We start from the raw sequence: 21,040 nt of genomic DNA, 5'->3' as shown, positions 1-21,040 counted from the left end.
ATCCAGAGCACAGCATATTGAAAAACAGTGGAAGTCGTCTTTATTTCATTCAACAGAGAAGCTGCTGCAACACTGGAGTGAACCACTGAGCAGAAACTAACATTCACACTGAGCCGCTGAAAAGATGACCTGGCACAGTGGATCTGTAAGGCTTAAGGACGCCTCAATCACATGCATACACACACTCAACCTCATTTACATCGGCTTTCTTACATCTGTGTGGCTGCACAACCTGCAGCCTCATTGCTATCCCTCCTCCCTCTAATGTGGTCAGTCAGAGGTGAGGGGTTAAGGGTCACCTTGGGATCAGGTAACCTCTAGTCCCTGCGCCTCAAACGCAGGGCTTTTTCATGACTTTGACATAACACAGAGACGTTAACCGTTCATCTCTATGGTACACATCTAAGCAACGTAACCCCCCTGAAAAAACACTGCATGGCCAGCCGTGGGCCTGGAGAGCGGAGATCAAGGGTGCTGAGGGGAGGGCATGCTCTGGCCAAAGGGAGGGCGAGGAGGAGTACAGCACTGGCCAAGACAGTAATTAGATTGGTCACTTGGTAGATCGTCGGGTAGGCTCAGAGGCGGTGGGAGGAGGTGGTGGGCCACGGCGGTCTAGATCTTCAATGTAGAACATGATGAGCTTCCTGCGCTCCTCTGGGACACACTCCAGAACAAGGTACCGCTTGTCGTTCTGAAGAATCTTCTCTACGTCCTTCAGATGCTGCTCCGACTCCTGGATGAGCTTTCTCGACCTGGGCACAAGGAGACAGGGAGAGCGCGCTCACAAGCAGGAATACAATAAGATGAACAGCACCCTCTCCGAGTCCCGGGGATGGAGTCTACTCGCTCTAGAGCTGAATGTTTTTAAGACGTCAGCCCGATTTAGTTGGACTCAGGCATGCTGCATATAGCTGCCTTTAGTAAAAATAGCTGTGTTAACTGACAGCATGTCACCACTTCTAAAATTGGTCCTCATGAAGCTACAAAATGTAACAACGTTGCATCCTGGATGCTCTGCAGCAGATAAAAAAAAAGATCTTGCAGAGGGTAATAAAACCAGCAGAAAAGATCGCTGGCTCTGGTCTTCTGTTGCAATCAAAGAGACTGCAGAAGCAAGACACCACTCAAGAGCTTTATATAAGAGTCACTAAAGACAGATCTCATTCTGCACTCACTGTTTGACCTGTGCTAGATGCTACAGGTCCATCAAAACAAGGACACGTAGATTAAAGAGCTGTTTTTATTCAGCTGTGCTACATCAAGCATGATTACTGCAATACACTATGAGACGTTCTATTTAATTCTCGACTCCTTTGTATTAAAAATAATTTATTATCTTTTACTGAGAGGGCTTGGATTATTGTGTGAATGGCTTGTTTTTGTAGTGTTCTTTATTTTGGGAGTAGCACTTCTGTTACGTTGTATTATTTTAACACTGTAGACAATGAAAGGCATTCTGATTCTGAAAATGTTGAACCTCACTGCGCTCTGTATGTGCGCACATCAAGGACTAGTGAGCTGCTGAGACAAACTTAAACATACTCAGGTGTGAACCGTGTGCAGCGCAGTGTGAGTGCAGGCCAGTGGGGATACAGGGACAATGGTTAAAAACTGTAATTCAGATATTCTCACTATTAAGCAGACTACGGTTTCAAGTCATGCAACCTGTGCAAGAATCTTCCAGTGTCGTTACAAAAAATAAAATAAAAAATAAAATAACTCAGATTTCACCCACACCAGTTTTCCACTAAAACATCTAACACACCATCTGCTTAAAGTTGCAGAGAAATAAAGACTAGATGAGCTTTATTTATAACAAGTTCCTAGGAAGGGGCACAACTGTGTCGGGTTATGCAAACTGAACATATGTGAAACAAAGCACAGACCTGTATGTGATGAACTTTGTCTCCTTTAACAGTGTCCTGAAGTCAGCTTTGGCTGTGATGTATTTGTCTTTGATGTAGTCTTCAAACTCCCGCTGTCTCTTCTACAAACAAGGACAAACAGAAGTCAGAACTCCAGAAAATGGGAGTGTACTTCACACAAATAATTAAACTCACATTATAATATGTTTAAGATATATCAGCCACTGTTGAGAAGCTTTGCAGTCCACAGGCAACAGCTTTCATTGTAGAGGTAGGATTATGAATAGAAACACCACATGAATCCAAAACAACGTAAGTTGCCAAGTCCTTGAGATCATGACGATGAAAGTAATCATTTGATTACAAGAAGCCTTTGAATAATAGAGTGAATTCATGCATGCATTTTTTTCCATGCTGACATTTAATTTGTAATTTAGCGTTTGCTTCGATCTAAACGTTTCCTTGAATAGGACGGATGCGGTTCAGGCGTCTACTAATCGGAAGGTTGGCGGTTCAATTCGTGGGCCCCCCTACTCAGCATGTCAAAGTATCTGAACCCCCATCCATTTAAATATTTTAAGCTTCCCCAAATCCATCCATTGGAGTGTGAGCGTGTGCGAACGATACACAAAAAACTGCTTGTATGAATGTGTGTGTGATGAGTGAATGAGGCTTGTAGTAAGAAACCACTTTGAGGGCTCAAACTCAGTAGAAAGCCTCCTTGTAGACACACCTATGTAATGGATTTCAAAAGGTTAATTGGCACTATGTATTCTTGGCGTCTCAGCTCGCAACCAAAGGTGATCAGGAGATCCAGCACCACCTTATGGCAACAACCAACATGGGTTTAAACTAAGCAAAAAAATGAATTAATTGCTGTTTTAATTAAAAAAAAAAAATAGAGTATTTGTCCTTTTTCTGTCCTTCTGTACATGATGGTGATGTTTTTATGCTGCAAACAGCAGAGCACGTTGAAAGCGAAAGTTGAGACATTTGAACTCTGGAATTTTCTGGACTTCCCCTTTGTCGCATTTCGCTGAACAACAGAGAGAGTTTATCCACAATAATTACCACACACACCACCGAAGATTCAACAGAGAGCGAGAGATACAGCATCACTTTCACTACCCTCTTGATAAATTCATTCATGGTTTGGATTTTATTAGACGCGCTTTTAGTCTGCAGTTTTAAGTCAAATCATCTTTTGGGCTGACTGAAGAGACGTGGAGCAGGACTGGATTTATAATTCACTTCTGAATTATCCGATTCTTTTGTTTAGACTGGCAATAAGATAAGATAAGATAAGGTTTATTAGTCCCACACGTGGGAAATCTGTTGTATCACAGCAGAAAGTGGACAGTGCAAAGTTATAGCAGCAAAAATTTAAGAAAAACACTGGAATAGGATAAGAAGCAGCTGTGAAGACTGCTACAGGGTGTTTAATCCTAAGGTGTGGCATTAAGTGAGATTTTAAGTGAAAGAGACAAACACACTACAAGTGACACATTACAGAGCAATACTGCTTTCTTGTGACGTACTTTTGCAACACGACTAATCTCTTATCATCTTATAATAATATAAAGATGGGTTGGAGCCCATAACGTCTTACCCTGTCACTGGAAGAGAATTTAATACAGCGAGGATCGTCTTTGATAACTTTCTTCACCTCCTTCCATGTGGTTGTCAAAGTAATCTACAACACACACAAAAACAACAACCTTTTCTTTAAAATTGTCAGTGATCGAGCTGCAGATCTATCATATATAATGTATTATATATATAACATATAAAATGACTTCTGGCACCTTTTTCTGTCCTGTTTTTTCACTTCTTACCATGCTGGTCTCATCCAGCAGTTGTCTGAAATGTTCCTTCTTTTTCTTGGCCAGCGCTTCTACGTGTTCATTAAACAGCTTCTCCTTTTCCTCTCTCTCCAGCAGCGAAGCTGACTCCCAGCGATGGTCTTTCCGCAGGTTACGACGTGTGTCTGACCATGTTGCATCAGAAGAACGGACCTGAAGGGCGAATGCAAAAACAGCCATGAAAAAAAAAACTGCTTGAAAGGATCAAAGAGGGGGGAAAAACCCATCTAGTAGGATTAGCCCCAAAATAAGCAACACATGAACTGTAACATTTCAAATACTTGATCCTTGAACAATGATCACAACTTAACGAAACTCACACATGATAAGAGCATGTGTTTTTTCACACCCCAGTGTTTCTGCAGAGCACCTCACCATGTCAGACATTAGAGCTTTGAAATGCTGGATGGCCTCCTCCCTCTTATGCTGTTCCCTTTCTCGGTCGATCTCTTTGGTCTGTTCTGATCGGGCCTTCTGGACCTCCCGCTCCCTCTCTCTGAGACTGGCCTCAATACGAGCCTGACGTTCCAGCTCTCGCTCCTTCTCAATGTCAATGTTCTGCAGGTGATATCACAAGAAGTCTGTGTAAGCTTCTTTCGATATGTTGCACTAAATTCTCTCTTTTAGAAATACAAGTTAGGTTGAGCTGGTGCCATATACATCAGGTCAACGTCCAGTTAGTTAACATTTATTACATGTGCACCTCCCTAAAAGTACATGAACAGTAATCATTCCAATGAATGCTTTCGTACACATCAGATATCAGCACATAAACCCTGACGTTATCTCCACAAAGCTGCTCCTACCTTGGCTTGTTTTTCCATGAACTGTTTGAAAAGCTCTTCTCTGAGTGCAGAGCTCTCCACATTCTTGTATCGCGGGTCAGTCTCTAGCCTCTCTTTCACTTTGCTCCACCGCTGACCTCCCTCTATATGCTGCTCACTCAGAAGATCAAAAAAGTCCTGCTTGACCTTAAAGAAAAAAACAAACACGTCAAACTTTATTATAAATCTGGGTAAAAACAACGTCAGCAGCAGAGACGCAACTCTGGAGAGTTTAAGGCTAAGAAAGAAAGACGGTGCACTTTGAGGTGTGAGTGAGTCTTACCTTCTCTCCCCTAGACTTGGAGTCCTCTTTTTCTCTCTTCCTCATAGCAGTGATGAATTCCACAAAGATAGCCTCCCTGTCTTTCATCTTCTCTATGGTCTTAAATCTGGGATCTCGGCCATGCTTCACTGCAAATTCACTAAATGTTGTCCTGCAAAAAAGCAAATATGCTGATTATTAGGAAGCAAAACCACTCGGTACAAAGATACTTAAAGTCTAAAAAGGACCTTGCAAAAATACTGGTGGCTGACAATGCTACTCCTTAGCCTCCTAGTAGATGCGTGCATCTGATTTTCAGAAAACATGACCTGACCTTGACCTTCGAAATCATCTGAGATTTTTTTTTTTTTTTTTTTTGTGGGGGGGGGGGGGGGGGGGGGGGGTAGAATTTCAAAATATTACGCTACCTGGTTCCTGCATTTATTCATTCATAGCCTACTCAAACAAAAGCCTCCTTTCCACTAGTACTTACTCAGCTAAACTCTACTTGATTTTTAGGGTTTTCTATTTAGTCGTAGTATTCGGCAACAGTTACTGTTTTTAGTACCTCAGGGCTGAAGTTCCAAACCCCTGAGTTGAGCTGAAAATGTGATGTCAACAGGCTGCATGCCACTGATTGGTCAGGAGGTGACGTCACTGGATGAGAGTCATTCCTTCATGAGAATCAAACCTGACATTTTTGAAACCCGGCGATGATGTCGCTTCGATGTCCTGCATTACTGTGTTGTGTTTGTGTTGCATACAAATTACATGACGGCACTTTCTCACCACCTTGCTATAACGACTAGGGCTGGGTATTGTCACTGATTTCTAGAATCGATTCGATCCACGATTCCATTCAATTCGATTGGGGAAATTTTGCCTCAGTCTATTCTATTATACTATTATAATTCTGATCACGTATCAGTACACTTCCATATTTTTATATCTATAAAAAGAAAGCTGACAGTTGCGAGCCTTTATCAGAAGTGTAAGCATCACAGCAGATGCCTTTGTGTCAAAGTAACTGAGGATAAAACACAGAAAAACATGAAGGCGACTTTCCTTGCCTGGAATTTTATAGCAGATGACCTTAAAAATATTCTGCAGTAGATCAAAAACGAAAGACAGTGATTAATCAACATATGAACATTACCTGATGCTGCTGAAGTGAAGCAGAGCAAAGTTACAGAGGTTTTATTAGAGACACAGCTAAGCATTTTGCAATTTTGCATAATTTTAAAAAGTTTACATTTGTTCAGAAGCCTATTGAACAGCAGAAATGAGGCTTTCTTTTCAGAAGTAAGTAAAAGGAAAAAAAACAGCGGCCGACAGCGCTGTAAACAACGGTAGATTTGTGCGTAATAAGCAAGCGAAAAATGCAGAAAAAAGATTTTTAGATGGAAAACTGTTCTTGAAGTACAGAGAGAGAGAGAGAGAGACAGCGAGCTCTGCATGATGTGTGATTTTATCGTGGGGGAAGCAAAACAGCAAAACTAAGAGTGAATTTATGACGATGTTTACGTGAAGCGAAATGTGAAGCATAGTTTGGATCTTCTTTTGCTGCTGGTTCAGTCAATATTGTTTGGAGAGAGATAAAACTAACAGCTTTAGAATCAGCGCAAAAAGGGCGTAAACACAAAGCGCGGACCCGCCGAAACATCAGAATCAGCGAGCTGTCAGCTTTCAGCCCCGACCGTGTCCGTGCCTTCGGGTGAGAAAGGCGACATCTCACTGATTCTGATCTGTCGGCGGGTCCACACTTTGTGTTTACGTCTTTGTGCAGAATCCGTGTACCTGCTCTCATTTACTGTTTTAGCTGTTTGGTGGTTGTTGAAATTTTGTGAGGTTTAACCTGAGATTCTGGCGTTTCGGGCAAAATAAAAGTATATTTAAAAATCAATTCAGGATTTTAATGAATCAATTTTACGTTATCCAAGCTAGAATCGATTTTAATTGATAAATCGATCATCAAAACCCAACCCTAATAACGACCCTACCCACACTGAGGGGGTACTCAATTGAAATGGAAAATGACCGAAACCAATGGTTGAACGGCGCTTAGTAGGTACTAGTAAAAAAGAGGCAAACGAGTAATGTAATAAGACTTTTCTTTTTGAGGGTAATTGTAGTGGTGACTGATTTGACCCCATAAAACCACTATGAAATGTAGTAAAAGTGGACTGTCCTGTCACCTTGGTGTGAGCTTCGCCTCCTCCATCATCCTCCTGAACTCATCTTTGGCCTGCATCAGCTTGTTCTTCTTCTCCTTCCTTTCCTCCTCTGCTCGTGTCTTCACATATTGATCAAATACCTGAAGCACAATTATACCAAAATGACTCAAAGACCGCAACAAAGTGTAACAGCTAAAAATACAGTACAGAGAAATACTGAGAAAAGGGTAAAAAGAAAAAAAAATAACCTGTTTCCTTTCTTTGGGGTTCAGTAGTAGGTAACGTGGATCAAAAACAATCTTGTGGAGTTCTTTGTCCCAAGTTGAGAATGCAGACACCTACAGGCAGGAAAGACAACAACAAGACTAAACGGTGACCACGTGTCTGACAAAAGCCTGAAAGATTTGACATTTCCGAGCATGTGCAATGGAAAGAAAATCTCAACAAGTGAGAACAATTCATCTCATGTGGTTCTCTCAAACAAACTTTATTTTTAAAAAAAGGATGTGTTACCCCTCTCTCCAACAACATATCTTTGAACTGGGTCATCCTGGCCTCTAGTGGCACTATAGCTCTTTCTCTAGCTGCTCGGAGCTCTGCCTCCATGGCTGCTTCCTTCTCAGAGTCTGCCTCTTTCGTGTCCTCCTTCCTGCAAGTGTTAAAAACAGAGGTGGTGGTGAGAGAATCATAATTTTTTTAAAAGGTTAATGAATCAAAAAGAGAAAGGGAAAAAATGAATTTTTCACAGGGATAGGACTTACTTCCTCTTTTTGGCTTTGGTTGGCTCCTCATCTTGATTCTCTTCAGCAGCAATGGATAGTTCTGGATCCTCCTTGCTGACACCTGTGTGTGAACACAGACACAACACAAATATAGTGAACACAGAGAGCCAAGAATGACTGCAACACTTGTGTTTTTTTTTTGAGGGCTCCCTGCCAAAAGGTAGTGCCACACAACTTCAAAGACTACTAGTTCAACTTGGACTGTTTAAGCCCAGCATTTGTTTGTTCTGAGGGCATGTGCTGTGTTCATGGCTAACTGATAAGAGCTGAGCCTGTCCCTGTCCCTCTAATGAACGTGGCCACGTGGGTAATTGTTGTGTGACGCAGGACTATTGTTGCAGAAAGTGGTTTTACCAGCGTGCAGCCATTGTGAAGTCCACGCTGACAGAGGTGACTGTAATTAGCCTTAAACTGTATAACAGTGGAACAGCTACCCAAATGTCATGCACAGGGTTTACTGTTCCAAAAGAGAGAAAATAAACACTCGATCTGTGCAACTACATCACTGCTGTCTCTCCAATCACTGATACGTTGTAATGTTCAGTAAAAGGTGGTTAAGGGTGAAAGTCAGAGGTCTCACAGGTGGGTTGAAGACACAAGTGTATGACTGTATCAGTTCTTATCCCTACTGAGCCACAAAGATCAACTGATTATACAGATTCAGATGCTGCAAAAATTTTGGGAAAAAACAAAACAACAACAACAAACACTGGAGTCTTTGCTTCTGGTCTTTACTTCTTCTCTTCCTATATCAGATCTGATGAGGGAGTATTGTCTCAGTGGCGACACCTATCATTCAGGAGAATATGGTAGCTTGCTCCTTAATGGTGAGCATGAATAGAAGTGGCCGTGTGATGATGTTGCCAGCAGCATGTGAAGTGTCCAACGTGGCAGATATACCGGGGCCTAAAATATGTCAGTATTTAGATGAACTGTAACAAGTTAAATATCAGCTGCTTCAGGCAGGCCACACTGTGAATATATTTTAAGTGTTTATTTTTGTTTCACTAACATGTAGTTTTAAGCAAAATAAAAAAAACAGGGGAAAAAAGTTGATTTCAACAGAAATACATTATGTATTCTGCGGCTCGTTATTATGGAAAATCCATAAAGCTTGACATAACTTGGAAAAAGAAAAGAGGACAAACACTCAAATATGTGAAAACATCTGACTGAAAATTCGGACCACAGGCTGTACTCTTGTTGCTTCGTCAAATAAAAAGATAAATAAATTAATAATAATAATAATAATAATAATAATAATAATAACAACAACAATAATTAATATGCCTTTCTTAGCTTAAACCTTTCCTATATCAATACTCACAGTACATAATGTATAATTTATAAAACATTGCATCCACACCTGTCTTCTTGTTGTCCTCCAGACCCCTCTTATGTGGTGGCTCCTGGATGTGCTTGTCAACATCAGCTCGACCAACCAGCTCCTCGGGGCGGTCCCACATGGAGAGCCGAGTTGTTGGGTTGTAGAAGAATACACGATCATCGCCTGTCCACACCACACACCTAAAGCAGATTAATAGACACAGAAGAAGAGAAAAAAAGGGCAGCATTATATTACCGCCCTGCCATATACCATGAAGGAAAGTGTGCGATGATATGCAGGGTCTGTACCATGGCGTGCCAGGAATAGGGTTGGTGGCTACAGGCCTGGCTTTCTGAGCTGCCTTTTCCTCCTCCGTCATCTCTTCTTCTTTCGTCTCCTTGATAAAGAGAAAAAAAACAAGAAATGGTTTTCTGTTGCTGCTACCTTCAGATGGTTTACTGGATTCAATCTGTTTTGGCTTGGCAGTGCAAGTGGTTAATCAGATACCTCCTTCTCATTATTAGTGTTTTCCATTTTGTTCTCCTTATCCTCCATCTCCATTGCCTCAGCTTCCTCCTGGGCAAGTCGCTCTTTTGCCTTTTCTGCTTCTTTTTCTACAGAGAAGGGAGGAGAAAAAAAACAGACATAAATGCGGACAGTGAGATAACTAAAGTTTGGCTTTACATCTGGTCTGACAAGAAAGTCAAAGTGGTTATAGCCTATGAGTTTGGTAAAACTGAGAATGAGCCCTTTTAATTTAATTAACTCTTCCACTGAATGAGCTGGAGCCTGAAATCTCAGCAGGACTGGGAATCAGTGTATACAAGCTTCAAACTAACTGGATACTGTGGCCATCCACTCACCAGTCACAACATTAGGTACACGTTGCTGGCACCAGGTTGGACCTCCTTTAACCTCCAGAACTATATTACCTCTTTATGGTCCATATTGACATGGCAGCATGAAGCAGATTTGTTGGCTGCTCACCTATGACGCAAATACCACCATACCCCAAAGACTGGAATGAGATCTGGACACTGTTGATTGTCCAGATCTGCATTTTCTCCATTTTTCTCGTCCACACGTAAATGCAAAAACTGAGTTTTCAAAAATATCCACCCTGGCCGGAGTTTTTAAAAATCTCAGTTTTCAGTGACCAAAAACGCAGTTTACGTGTGGACGAAAGGTGCAAACGCAAAGAAAAATCTGCGTTTTCAAAAATACCCAGGTACATGTGGACGTAGCCTGAATGTCAGAGCAAAAACTGACCCCAGCATTTTCAGAGAACTGCTGCTTATCGGATATTTTCTCTTTTTCAGATCATTCTCTAGAGATGGTTGTGCAGGAAAATCCCAACAGATCAGCAGTTTTTGAAAAACTCGGATCAGCTTGTCTTGCACTACCCCAACCATGCCATGTTCAAAGTCACTTAAATCACCTTTCTTCCCCATTCTGATGCTCATTGCAAAATTCTGCAGATCATGTTGGCTATATCTACATGCCTAAAGATAGCAGATGGGCCAGTTACATAGAGCAGTGCAACAGATGTACCTAATGAAGTGACGGGTGAGTGTATGTAAAAATGACGAGTCTGAAGAAACATCGTTTCCTGTGTTTTGCAGTGCAGAAAAATCGTTATTACAGATTTTTGGGACATTTTAGAAGATTTAGAAGATTTGAAAAGAAATTCAGCTAGACCCACTATTTGATTTGCATTTAAAAGAACACAAGTCTCTCTTTTTTTAAAATACAGATAACAGATAGCTAACAGATAGCACAGTTTTGGGAAAAACTCATAGCTCAAAAGGATAATACTGGATAAGACACATGATGTCAAACTAAAAATTTCACCACGTCAGCAAAGCCTACCTTTCTCCAACACAGCCTGTGGTTTCTCCCAAGTGGACTCTAGCGTCCGGTTGTTGTAGTAGTACGTTTTCCCGTCTGCTGTTTTGTACTCCGACCACTCGGGGAGCTGCAATGATCCAGCCATGGAAGCAGGAGCTGCAGAGAGTGTCAGCTGGGGGTGCATCACGGAAACTAAAGGCGGGCCCATACCAGGAAGCATGCCTGTCAGCAGTCATACAGGGAAGAGAGAGGCCATTGTTGGCTGAGAGTCATCTTTATGTCTGAGCCACGAACACTAGCTACAATGGCATTAGTTTAGATATTAATGAAGGCGATTTCATGACCCAGACTGTTACCAACATATGGTGATAATAACAACAAAAAACCCACATCTTAATAAAACCAGAGGTAAGAATGATTCACTGCAAGCTAAAAACTGTCGTTGTGGGGGTTTGTCTGCTCATCAAGCAGAGCAAGACGAGGGAAAATAAAAAGAGAGGGTATTGTGATTTTTGTGAAAGAAACTCTTCACGTCTAAAATGCTTTGAACAAGCAACTATATGACAATGAACACAGGCCACACAAACAGACAAATACAGTAGTGACCACAAACACACAACCATGCCACAAAGGAGGACGAACACAACAACACATCATGTAGCCCTAACCGTTACACTACCAAAGCCCTGACAACAATGAGACTGCCCTTAAAATATAAAGATGGTCACTCCTTTCTTATAAAAAAACAAAACAAACTTGTTTACAGTCGACAACCACAAGCCTAAAAATGACCCAACAACCAACAACTCAGTAACATCTAACAATTTAGAACAGTTAACAGCAAAAAATTACCCCCTTCCGGTTCAAAGAATCAGTGTCAGTATCATTTATTAAATGTTAAATCATGTTCTTGTATGTTTGCTTCTCTTCTTCTTCTTCTTTTTTAAGTGGGGTAGAAGAATTCAGTTAAGAAACTAGAAAAGATGTCACACAAGATGAGAATGAAACACTGCACGTGACTCTATCTAATCACCCTCTCTGATCATGGAAACAAAATTAAGCTTCTGTTTCTATCAGCTTTAATGGAAGGAATTTCACCACTGTACACCCAATGGACCATGTTCACAGCACTCAACACCATGCCACTGTTTGTGGGTCTGCATATACACCAGACTACGCATGTAGACATCATTCACTACCATGCCATCTACTGTAGATCTGATAGGCGAGCGGCTGGGTGTTTACCGTTGGCGCTGGGGCCTGCCTTTACACAGGTTGCATCTACTATCTGCATCATTGCTACACCTGCAAGAACAACGGACAAGCAAGCATCTGGTTGAACACAGCAGGACACTAGATATCAGCTACCATGTTGTGTAAGAGCTTGTATATGTTTGGCCCAGTTCAGACAAAACACACTACCAGATTTTTTTTCTGCCTCTGTTGAAATTTATGTGGCTGTAGTACATTTAAAAATGTCAGGAATCAGCTGCACAACATAACGTACGGCCCGTATTGATGGCACATCTGAGAGAGTGAATCCATAATAACAACACCGTCAATCAGGAGATTCCAAGTCTGACATTTGAAAACCATCTGTCCTAATTGAGGTGTGCTTTCAGCCAATTTTGATTTTAGCTGGCAATAAATGTATCCATCTGTATGACCTTTCACTTTAAATTAGATCTAAATAATGGGCTGGAGCTGGAGCCTGCTGGCTACCCAAATCTTTTGTTGTTAATATTTACAACAATAATAAAGCTTCTTTTGGGTGCTCCCTTATTCACAAGGGGTCACCAACGCAGATGAATCTACATGTAAGATTTGGCACAGATGCTTACACCCTCCTGACACAACCCTCCCAAGCATCTGTGCCTCTTCCCAGTCTTGACCTGGGGATCTTTCACACATCAGGCAAATGTTTTTATGACTGCACTATAAAGTCACAATTAAAATAAAATAAAAATCTGGGTTTCTACCCAACCCCCCCCCCAAAAAAAAAGTTGCTATCTGCAGTACTGAGTGTGGCTGTATCCAAATACTTGACTCTGTGGATTCTTCTTTATTGTTGTAATTATTCAGTTTCATCTCTTACACTCAAAAAAGGAGAGAGATCGCAAACTGATCTTTTGCTCTCCTACAACCTAGAATCTGGTCAGTGACCCCCTGGCAACCTTCATTTGGAAGTAAAAAAAAATGTGTATTCCCCCCCCCCCCCCCCCCCCCAAAAAAAAACAAAACAAAACAAAAAAAACCAAACCCAGCTGTCAGCCTTAATGCGGCTTAAATGCAGTCATCGCGATTAAAAATTTTAACACTCTCAACCCATCTGGAGCGCAGAATGAACAAAATTTGGACTGCCAAAATGCGTTGACAGAGACATTTCAGGGATTTTGACTCAGTCTGCGCTGCGGATGGGTTAAATGGAAATTCCTTCCATTAAAGCTGAGGGGGAAGGAACGTGATGAAGGCACGTTAACGCTGACAGCACTAAAAAAAATGTAAAGTTGACAATTTGGGATTTCTTAGGCGTTAAACCAGATGAAAGGGGCAAACCTAAGGATGTAACCAAAGCGTTGTGCCACTTGTGCAGACGTTTAGCGTGAGCTGAGCACTTAAACACGGTTAACTTGCATGAGCACTCTGAGGAGGATGCATTTCACTCGCAGATGAAAGAGGGTGCTGTTAAAACAGCGTTATTATTTTTTTCTATTGACTGCTCCATCATTATTAGCAAACTTACTCATGGGCAAATAAATAAATAACACCCTTGTAAAAACTATCGTCGATAGTCGATGTATTCGTCCAATCGCCAAACCCTAGGGTACTGCATAAAAAACTCCTTGTTATTGCTTTGGTGGCTAACAGATTGAGGAGGTCGCTTATTGTTTGTTTAGAAGATTGGAAGATCACTACAACTCAGAGACTAAGAATAAGAAGAGAAGATGCAGCACCTTCTTTGCAATTGATTTCACCATGTGACAGCCTGCAACCAAACAGTTGGGGAATACACATTTTTCCCTAGCAACCTGTGGTCCACATGGTTAGTGACTGACTGCTAGACCTACATGAATGGGGTCTAACAATCACTGTCTCTTTGCTATGCAGTGTAAAAGAGCAGGAATCTGGGGCTGTTTCTAACATTTTCTCTGAGCAATCATCTTAAATGTAATTAATGCTAAAAATCACAACACTAATTATATTTAAATCAAATTTGTGGCAGTTCTGCTGACCAAACGTTCCCTTTTGATAACCACTAACAAGACTGGAGTCCAAAGAATAGTATTCAGGAGAATCATACACCCTATAACCAGCCCTACGTGTCTTGTGCACACCTGACTGGATTGAATCATATATACATCCAAATATTTTAGAAGACCTTAGATACAAAAAACCCTCCTGGACTGTAAAAGACAGCCTTACAGCAACAGCAGCAGGCCATGGTGGACAAAACATTTAAAAACATGGCCCAATGAGGCAGAATAGTCATTACAGTATATACATGTACAGCTTGACTAAAGGTTTTCGTGTCTCATTCTCACCTGGTAGAGGGATGTGCATGCCTGGCAAAGGCACCCTGAAAGGTGGCACCATGACAGGAGGGAAGGCAGGTATGGCTGCGGTGGGCTGGGCCACACTGTGAGGCAGGGCTGCTGGCAGCAGTGGCACGGTCTGCACTGCTGTAACAGGAGATGGCACCGTGGAAACAGTCACCACAGTGACCGGAGAAACAGCAACAGATGAGGTCGCTGTGGCAATAGGAGGGAGGTCTGCTACAACGGTGGCTTTTGGGAAGAAAAAGAAGTACTTTTGGTTTTATTCTTGCTTTGTGTGTGTGTGAGTGTGAGATGTTGATGAAGTGCTGTTTACCTGCTATGCTCGCAGAGGGGGAATGGGTGGTGATGGAGTCTGGACTGGAGGTGAGTGTGCGGGAGGGGGCCGAGGATGGAGCTTGAGTAGGGGAGGCTGCTGCTGCTGTGCTTGCTGTAGTGTTGACACTGCTTGAGCTGGCGGTGACCCCAACGTTTGCCCCTGAACCTGCAGCCCCAGCCACGAGAAGAGGGTTGAGCTCAGACTGCTGGATGACCTTCACGCCATCAGGTTTACTCCATGATGACTCTCTGGTCCGGGCGTTGTAGTAATATGTCTGTGAATGAGAAACAATCACAGTTTTTTTTTTAAAATAAAAAAATCAGTTTTTTATGATTACAAAAAATGAAAGAACAATTTGTATTGAATTACAAATAATTAATAACAAAAATTGAATCTTGTTACAGCAGAGCTCTGATTTAGGGAATACAGCAAAATTGAAAAGGAAGGTTTACAAAATGTTAGTGAGACCTGCTTTGACACATGGTTTGGAGTAGGTGGCAAAAACAAAAAGACAGGAGGCTGAGCCGGTGGTGGCAAAGCTGGAAATGCACAGATTTTCATTGAGAGTGACCAGAAAGGATATGATTCAAAATGAAAATATAAGAAGGACCAGGTCAGGTTGAGCGATTTAGAGACAAAGTTATAGTGGCATGGTTGAGAGGGTTTAGACATGTGCAGAGGAGGGTTAGTGGATATATTGGACAAAGAATGTTAAAAGTGGAGCTTCCAGGCAGGTGGAAAAGAGGAAGACCACAGAGAAGATTCAGTGAAGGAGAACATGCAGTGGGTTGGTATAAGAGAAGGATGGAAGACTTGGAGGCAGATGATATGATAAGTAGTAGTACAGTGACTGGGAGAGTGGCAGGTACCCACTTGATAGGCTTATCAATTATAACTACACTCAAAAGGTAGGTCCCGATTAACTAGTTCTGAAAAGATGACAACAACATTTACAGTGAGTCGATGACAATTGAAATATGTTAAAAACTGTTATTAGCAGCCTTGTTGTCTTCCAACGGTGACTGAAATGCAAACCAAGTAAAACATTAAGTAACCAATATGGGAACTTGACAACTCGAGCCTTATGACTGAGCTTCTAGGGGCAGCAGCCAATATTTCAGGCTAAGCAAGATTTCTTGTTCTACCAACTAAGGAATTTAGCAAACTGTAAAAATCTCATTAAAAAAAAAAACACAACACACCACTTTTAATAAGAGACAATATTGATGCAACCATAATTTCCAACCTAATGTCAAGCAAAATAATTCGATGATTTGCTGTCATTTCCTCTAACCAGCTTTAACTATGTGTGCACAAATTATTATTAAAGCTGTTTTAGTGCAATCAACTTATTTATTACACATATCATCTTGAAGATGCCTGCTATCTGCTTTCATAGGACCTCCACCTTACCTTTCCTTCTGGCGTCTTGTTCTCTACCCAGATTTCTTCAGCAGGGTTGAGCGCAGGGTTTCCAGATGCGGGAACGGGAGGCATCCCAGGAGGAAACAGCATTCCTGGTGGAGGTGGCAGGTTACCAATAGGAGGGGGAAGGAACGGAGGTCTCTACATAAAAAAGAGAGGGCACAGAATTTAGCTTTCATATAATAAAGAGCAGAACTGAGAGTCTAAATTATCCCGTTAAAGCACGCTATCCTCCAACATAATGTGTCTGTAGAGGATACAGAAAAGTGCACAGTCACAAGCAGTGGAGGGCTCAGCCAGCAGCTGATGCTAATTGGCCTTTTTGGATTCCAATTAGGGAGATTTGAGCATCATTACCGTATTATACAAGAGAAAAATCACATTGCACCAAAGAATCAATCATGAACCCAAAAAGATTATAAAACAAAGATTAGTCATATGCCTCCTTATTGCCTGCCCCTCCTTTTAAGAGTGAATACTGCTGTTATGCTGTAACAGAGAAGGACACACTCTTCTTTGCAGACTCTACCTGGGGCTACACGGCTGATCGATGCGTATTCAATAACTTAAAATAATAACTCAATTCACTCCGTTTCAAAAACCATTGTGAGCACGTCGCCAGAATAAAGTTGTCGCAATATAAGAATTTTAAACTCGATACCAAAACACATGACAATACTTGATACCATTTCTGATACCATGAGGAAGATTTTAAACCCATCCTACATCACCAGAATAAATGGCGAAGAAGTCATATCCTCAACTTGCACTCACTGTGAAAGTTTATTATCTAGTTCACATATGCCTGCAGCCTCGCTCTCATCCAGCATGTACACTGCTCCAACTCAGCCTGCAGCTCTTCACCTCCACACCTCTGCGTTAAGAATTGAAACCGCCTGATTTCCCGCTCCAGACTTCCATCTTTATTTGCTCGGATTAGTTCGCCACATTTCCCTTTCTGCTTAGCTCGGCTACGGTTCACTCCCTGCTCTGTACAGCCAGGAACCTGCCAGGTTTTCTGTTTCTCCATAACCACCTAAGTGGCTAAGTATTCGATCAGTCAGTCGTTCAACCTGCAATAATTATTCATCATTTTTCTAACTACAGTCCGCAAGCCAACACGTTACTAATAACAGACAGCTAACAAGGCTGTTGGGTAACTGACAATAGTTAAATAGCTAATGTTAATGTGTGCACTGGTCGGGTTAACATTTTTATCTATTTAATACTTTCATGCTGTTGAAATGTTGTTAAAAATTCCTCTTAAAGTGTTGTTCAGTGTTATGAACGTTAACTACTACAGCTGTTAATGACAGGAGGAGCCATGTGAAGTTGTGTGTCATGGAGGAAGGAAAGACAGGACTGTTGGTATCAATATTGTTGCAAGTGAGTATTGAGTATTGATTTTTTTTTAACAACCCTACACCACAAGAGGGTAACATTTCCATGATGAAAACCATGCTTGTAAAAGAATGTGGAGCAGTTACCTGTAGGTGGGGAGGCCCAATAGGTGGAGGCATCCCTCCTGGTGGAGGGATTGGTGGCATGCTGGGGTCGAAGGGTGGACGTGCAAACGGAGGTCGTGGCGGAGGTCCCCTCATCATCCCAAAAGGAGGCGGCGGTGGCCTAAGGAGTGGTGGTGGGCCTCTTAACACTGGGGTCTGTGTAGGCGCAGGCGCAGGCGCAGGGCCGCGAAACCGCACTGCCTGCTGCGCCATTCTGGCACAACATAATAAAAGTTATAGTTAAAGCTTATGATCAAAACTAACATGACACTAAACTGTAAATAAAGCCTTTGAAAAGAGAGCAGAAAGCAATTATCAGCTTAATTATTAAATATACAGTACAAATTATACAGTGCAATGACAAATTATCCTTCACAATCCAAAAATAAATGACACTACAAAAGTAATAACATCTGTAATATCATATTAAAATCTTTTTACAATCGAGGAAGCTGCAGTATAAGCCAGGAATGGTTAGCAATGAATACAAACACTTTCTGCTGACTAATGTGAGACTTGCTGCAGAAATGGGCCAGCAAACAGCAGCGGAAGAAGTACTCAGACCTATTATCAAAGTCAAAGTAGCAATAGCACAACTTAAAACCACGCTAATAAGAAGCAGAAGCTTTGTGTTACGTCGCAACAATTTAATGCTGCCTAAATGTTCAAAGATGCTATGATAGAAATGAAAGATTTCTCTGGTTCTCTGACACAAAAAATAAACAAATATATATAAGTAAATAAAAAAATAAACTCTGGGCCATTGCCCATCACCTAAACTACCATTTTAATCCGAATTTGCCTAGAATTTCACAATCAGTGTATCGCTAAAGTATCCATCAGACACCAACATGAGCTCTGTTGTATGCTGTACTTGTGAACTGTTATTACTGATGCATAAACATACATTTACATGTACGGACTGTAAATACTGCTCGCTTTTCTAACCAGCTGACTGGATGGTGTATAACACATTCATTTCATTAACTTGTAACTATGTCTCTCAGATACATGTTCCTTATTCAAGCAATTCAAGAAGTCCAGACGCTTTTCTTTCCAAGCTCCTTAGACTACGATGACCTGAATGACTGAGAACCTTCACAGATACATGTTCCTTATTATAAATACCTTAGGATTCTACTTAAGGACATCATTTAGGGGAAATTTACTTAATTGCTATGCAATGCTGTTTGAAGACGGTGTGACGTGGACGTGTTGTCCATTCAGACTCTGTGGTGTTTATATTCCTTCATATCTACATGCTGAACCCTTCAGGGTTATACCCGCTTGGCCGATGAACACAAACATTCAGCAAATGTCGTCTTGTGATAATCGGGCTAACATCAACCTTTTTTCTGTCTATTTAAAACAGCTACTTTCCAATCAATTTAGCATATTTTTGCTAGCTGGTTATAATTGATAACAACCGCCACGTTTGAGCCCAAGCACAAAGCCGGGTGATTGGGGTGGCCTTGCGTGAGAGGTAAACATCTGTCTGTTTAATCTGTCTGGCCCATGTTTACCGCGTGCCGGGGAGCGGAGAGCAGAAATCGAGCCGCTCTTCAACACGGGGGCTAGCTAGCTGGAAGCTAGTTAGCTGGCGTGGCTACATTGACATGCACGGGCGCCACATATCAACACCACTGAACCAAAAGCAACGCAGACTAGCTGCATATTAAATGTCCGCAAATGCTTCATATTACCCACGGTTAATAATCATTTTAACGCTTTACTCGCTGTTATCTGACCTGTTGTCGTTGAACCCGATAGTCTCGCTCTCTGCCTGGTCCGCCATTACAGGAAAATGTAACCGCTCTCTTCCTGGAAACGCCCCTTAGCGGTGACTACTTTTCCTATTCGCCAGGCGCGGACCTCAGTCACGATACAGTTCGAGCTGCGTGGACTGTGATTGGATATTGTCTTTCTTGCGAACGTTTAGTAAAGTGTTCATTGGTCCGTTTGGGTCCCATTTTTCATGATGTCTTTGTTCAGTCGGTGCTCCGTGCTGTTGATAATAAGGCAGATTCTAATCACTGGAGATTTGCACACACTCCACTTGTGTTTTGGTGTCCGTGTTTTGTTTGATTTACACCTGTTGAGATGGCATTCCGCTACTTAAAAGAAGTGGCAGTACACCATATAGTGGAAACGCCCTGCGCTTACTGGAAGGCCTTCTGAAATGTAGTCACAAACCTAAAAGTGCATGATATTATCTTAAAATCACTAGTAAATATTATCAACATCTTTTTACGGCCAACGACTTTCCCTGTTTCTCTCACATGTGCTATTATCATTCTGCGGATCCATTGGTAATTAATAATTATCAGCCTATTTCTAATCATTATTTGCTCAGCAATATATATATATATATATATATATATATATATATATATATATATATATATATATATATATATATATTAAGAAATAACTGAATGAAGACCTTTCATCTCACAGTATTAATAAGTGCCAATCAGGTTTCAGAGCCAGAAACAGCTCTGACTAAAGTTATCAACCTGACCTGAAGATCAATAGTGCTTGGTGCAGTGTCTCAATGTTGGAGAATTTTCAGATTTCCAATGTAGCAGAATACACTTTTTCATTGCAGTACTCGCAAGTAAAATAAAATATTTCTTATGACAATTCACTCTTCTATCACTGGGCAATTCCACAGCATGTGCAGGAGATCACTATCTGTCACCTTACATCTCAAACATTTGGGGGAATAATTATTATCAATTTTATGTAACCTATAAGGGGTGTAATATATCCTATGAAATATATTAAATTGCATTTGCCTGTGTTTTGTAGAAATTAACATGGTCTGTGCCTGTTCCAATAAATGGTGCCATTCTACCTCTTCATAGACATGGCCCAGGTCTGTCTCCCATTTTCTTTTTATCGACGCTTTGTTATGGTCAGATAACTTTTCACTGGTAATAGCATATATAGAAGATGCTATTCCTTTTATTGACTTCCATGGTTTGGTGCAAAATTGTGTTTCAAGAGGAGTTTTTTTTGGTATCTCGGGGAATAACCCTTTGGATTTCTCTTTGACCCAATCTCTTATTCGTAGGAATTTGAAGAAACTTTGTCCTGGGAGTTTGAATTTTTCCTTTAGTTGTTGAAAGCTATAAATGTATCATTATTGTATAAGTCAGCAACAGTTTGAATATTTCTGTCCTTCCATCCCCGCAATATTGGGTCAGCAATATGATGAGAGAGATTAGGGTTGCCCCATAGGGGTATCCTTCTAAGAAAAGAGATATTTATTTTCAGAAGTGAGTGGGATT

General features: G+C 41.3%; 1 protein-coding gene across 4 annotated transcripts; it reads right to left on the bottom strand.

Moving 5' to 3' along the window:
• Positions 1 to 15: 15 nt before the first annotated feature.
• On the bottom strand, positions 16 to 19,598 carry tcerg1b (transcription elongation regulator 1b (CA150)). Of its 4 annotated transcripts, none has more exons than XM_006784894.2 (21): positions 19,496 to 19,598; positions 17,730 to 17,961; positions 16,231 to 16,383; positions 14,815 to 15,091; positions 14,487 to 14,729; positions 12,190 to 12,249; positions 10,966 to 11,166; positions 9,604 to 9,710; positions 9,405 to 9,493; positions 9,136 to 9,296; positions 7,749 to 7,830; positions 7,501 to 7,636; positions 7,236 to 7,325; positions 7,009 to 7,127; positions 4,835 to 4,985; positions 4,534 to 4,698; positions 4,103 to 4,285; positions 3,671 to 3,880; positions 3,475 to 3,558; positions 1,887 to 1,987; positions 16 to 752 (listed from the first exon to the last, which is right to left on the bottom strand). In XM_006784894.2, the coding sequence occupies exons 1-21, from the start codon at positions 19,540 to 19,542 to the stop codon at positions 551 to 553; spliced, it is 3,093 nt and encodes a 1,030-aa protein (XP_006784957.1). In that variant the 5' UTR covers positions 19,543 to 19,598; the 3' UTR covers positions 16 to 550. The 4 variants fall into 4 exon arrangements, with proteins under 4 accessions (XP_006784957.1, XP_006784958.1, XP_006784959.1 ...); XM_006784895.3 differs by having other exon boundaries at positions 3,701 to 3,880; XM_006784896.2 differs by lacking the exon at positions 12,190 to 12,249.
• Positions 19,599 to 21,040: the final 1,442 nt, after the last annotated feature.

This window comes from Neolamprologus brichardi, chromosome 10 (assembly GCF_056152115.1).
Source record: "Neolamprologus brichardi isolate AB-2024 chromosome 10, ASM5615211v1, whole genome shotgun sequence".
Taxonomy (NCBI): Eukaryota; Metazoa; Chordata; class Actinopteri; order Cichliformes; family Cichlidae; genus Neolamprologus; species Neolamprologus brichardi.
The sequence above is the reverse complement of the archived record's forward strand: the minus strand, read 5'-3'. Positions and strand labels throughout refer to the sequence as shown.

Coding starts and splice junctions, on each gene's coding strand:
- tcerg1b (XM_006784894.2), bottom strand. CDS start 19,542: ATGGCGGACCAGGCAGAGAGCGAGACTATCGGGTTCAACGACAACAG. Junction 17,962..19,495: donor ATCGGGTTCAACGACAACAG/GTCAGATAACAG, acceptor ATGTTGTGCCAG/AATGGCGCAGCAGGCAGTGC. Junction 9,297..9,404: donor CCTATTCCTGGCACGCCATG/GTACAGACCCTG, acceptor AATCTGCTTTAG/GTGTGTGGTGTGGACAGGCG.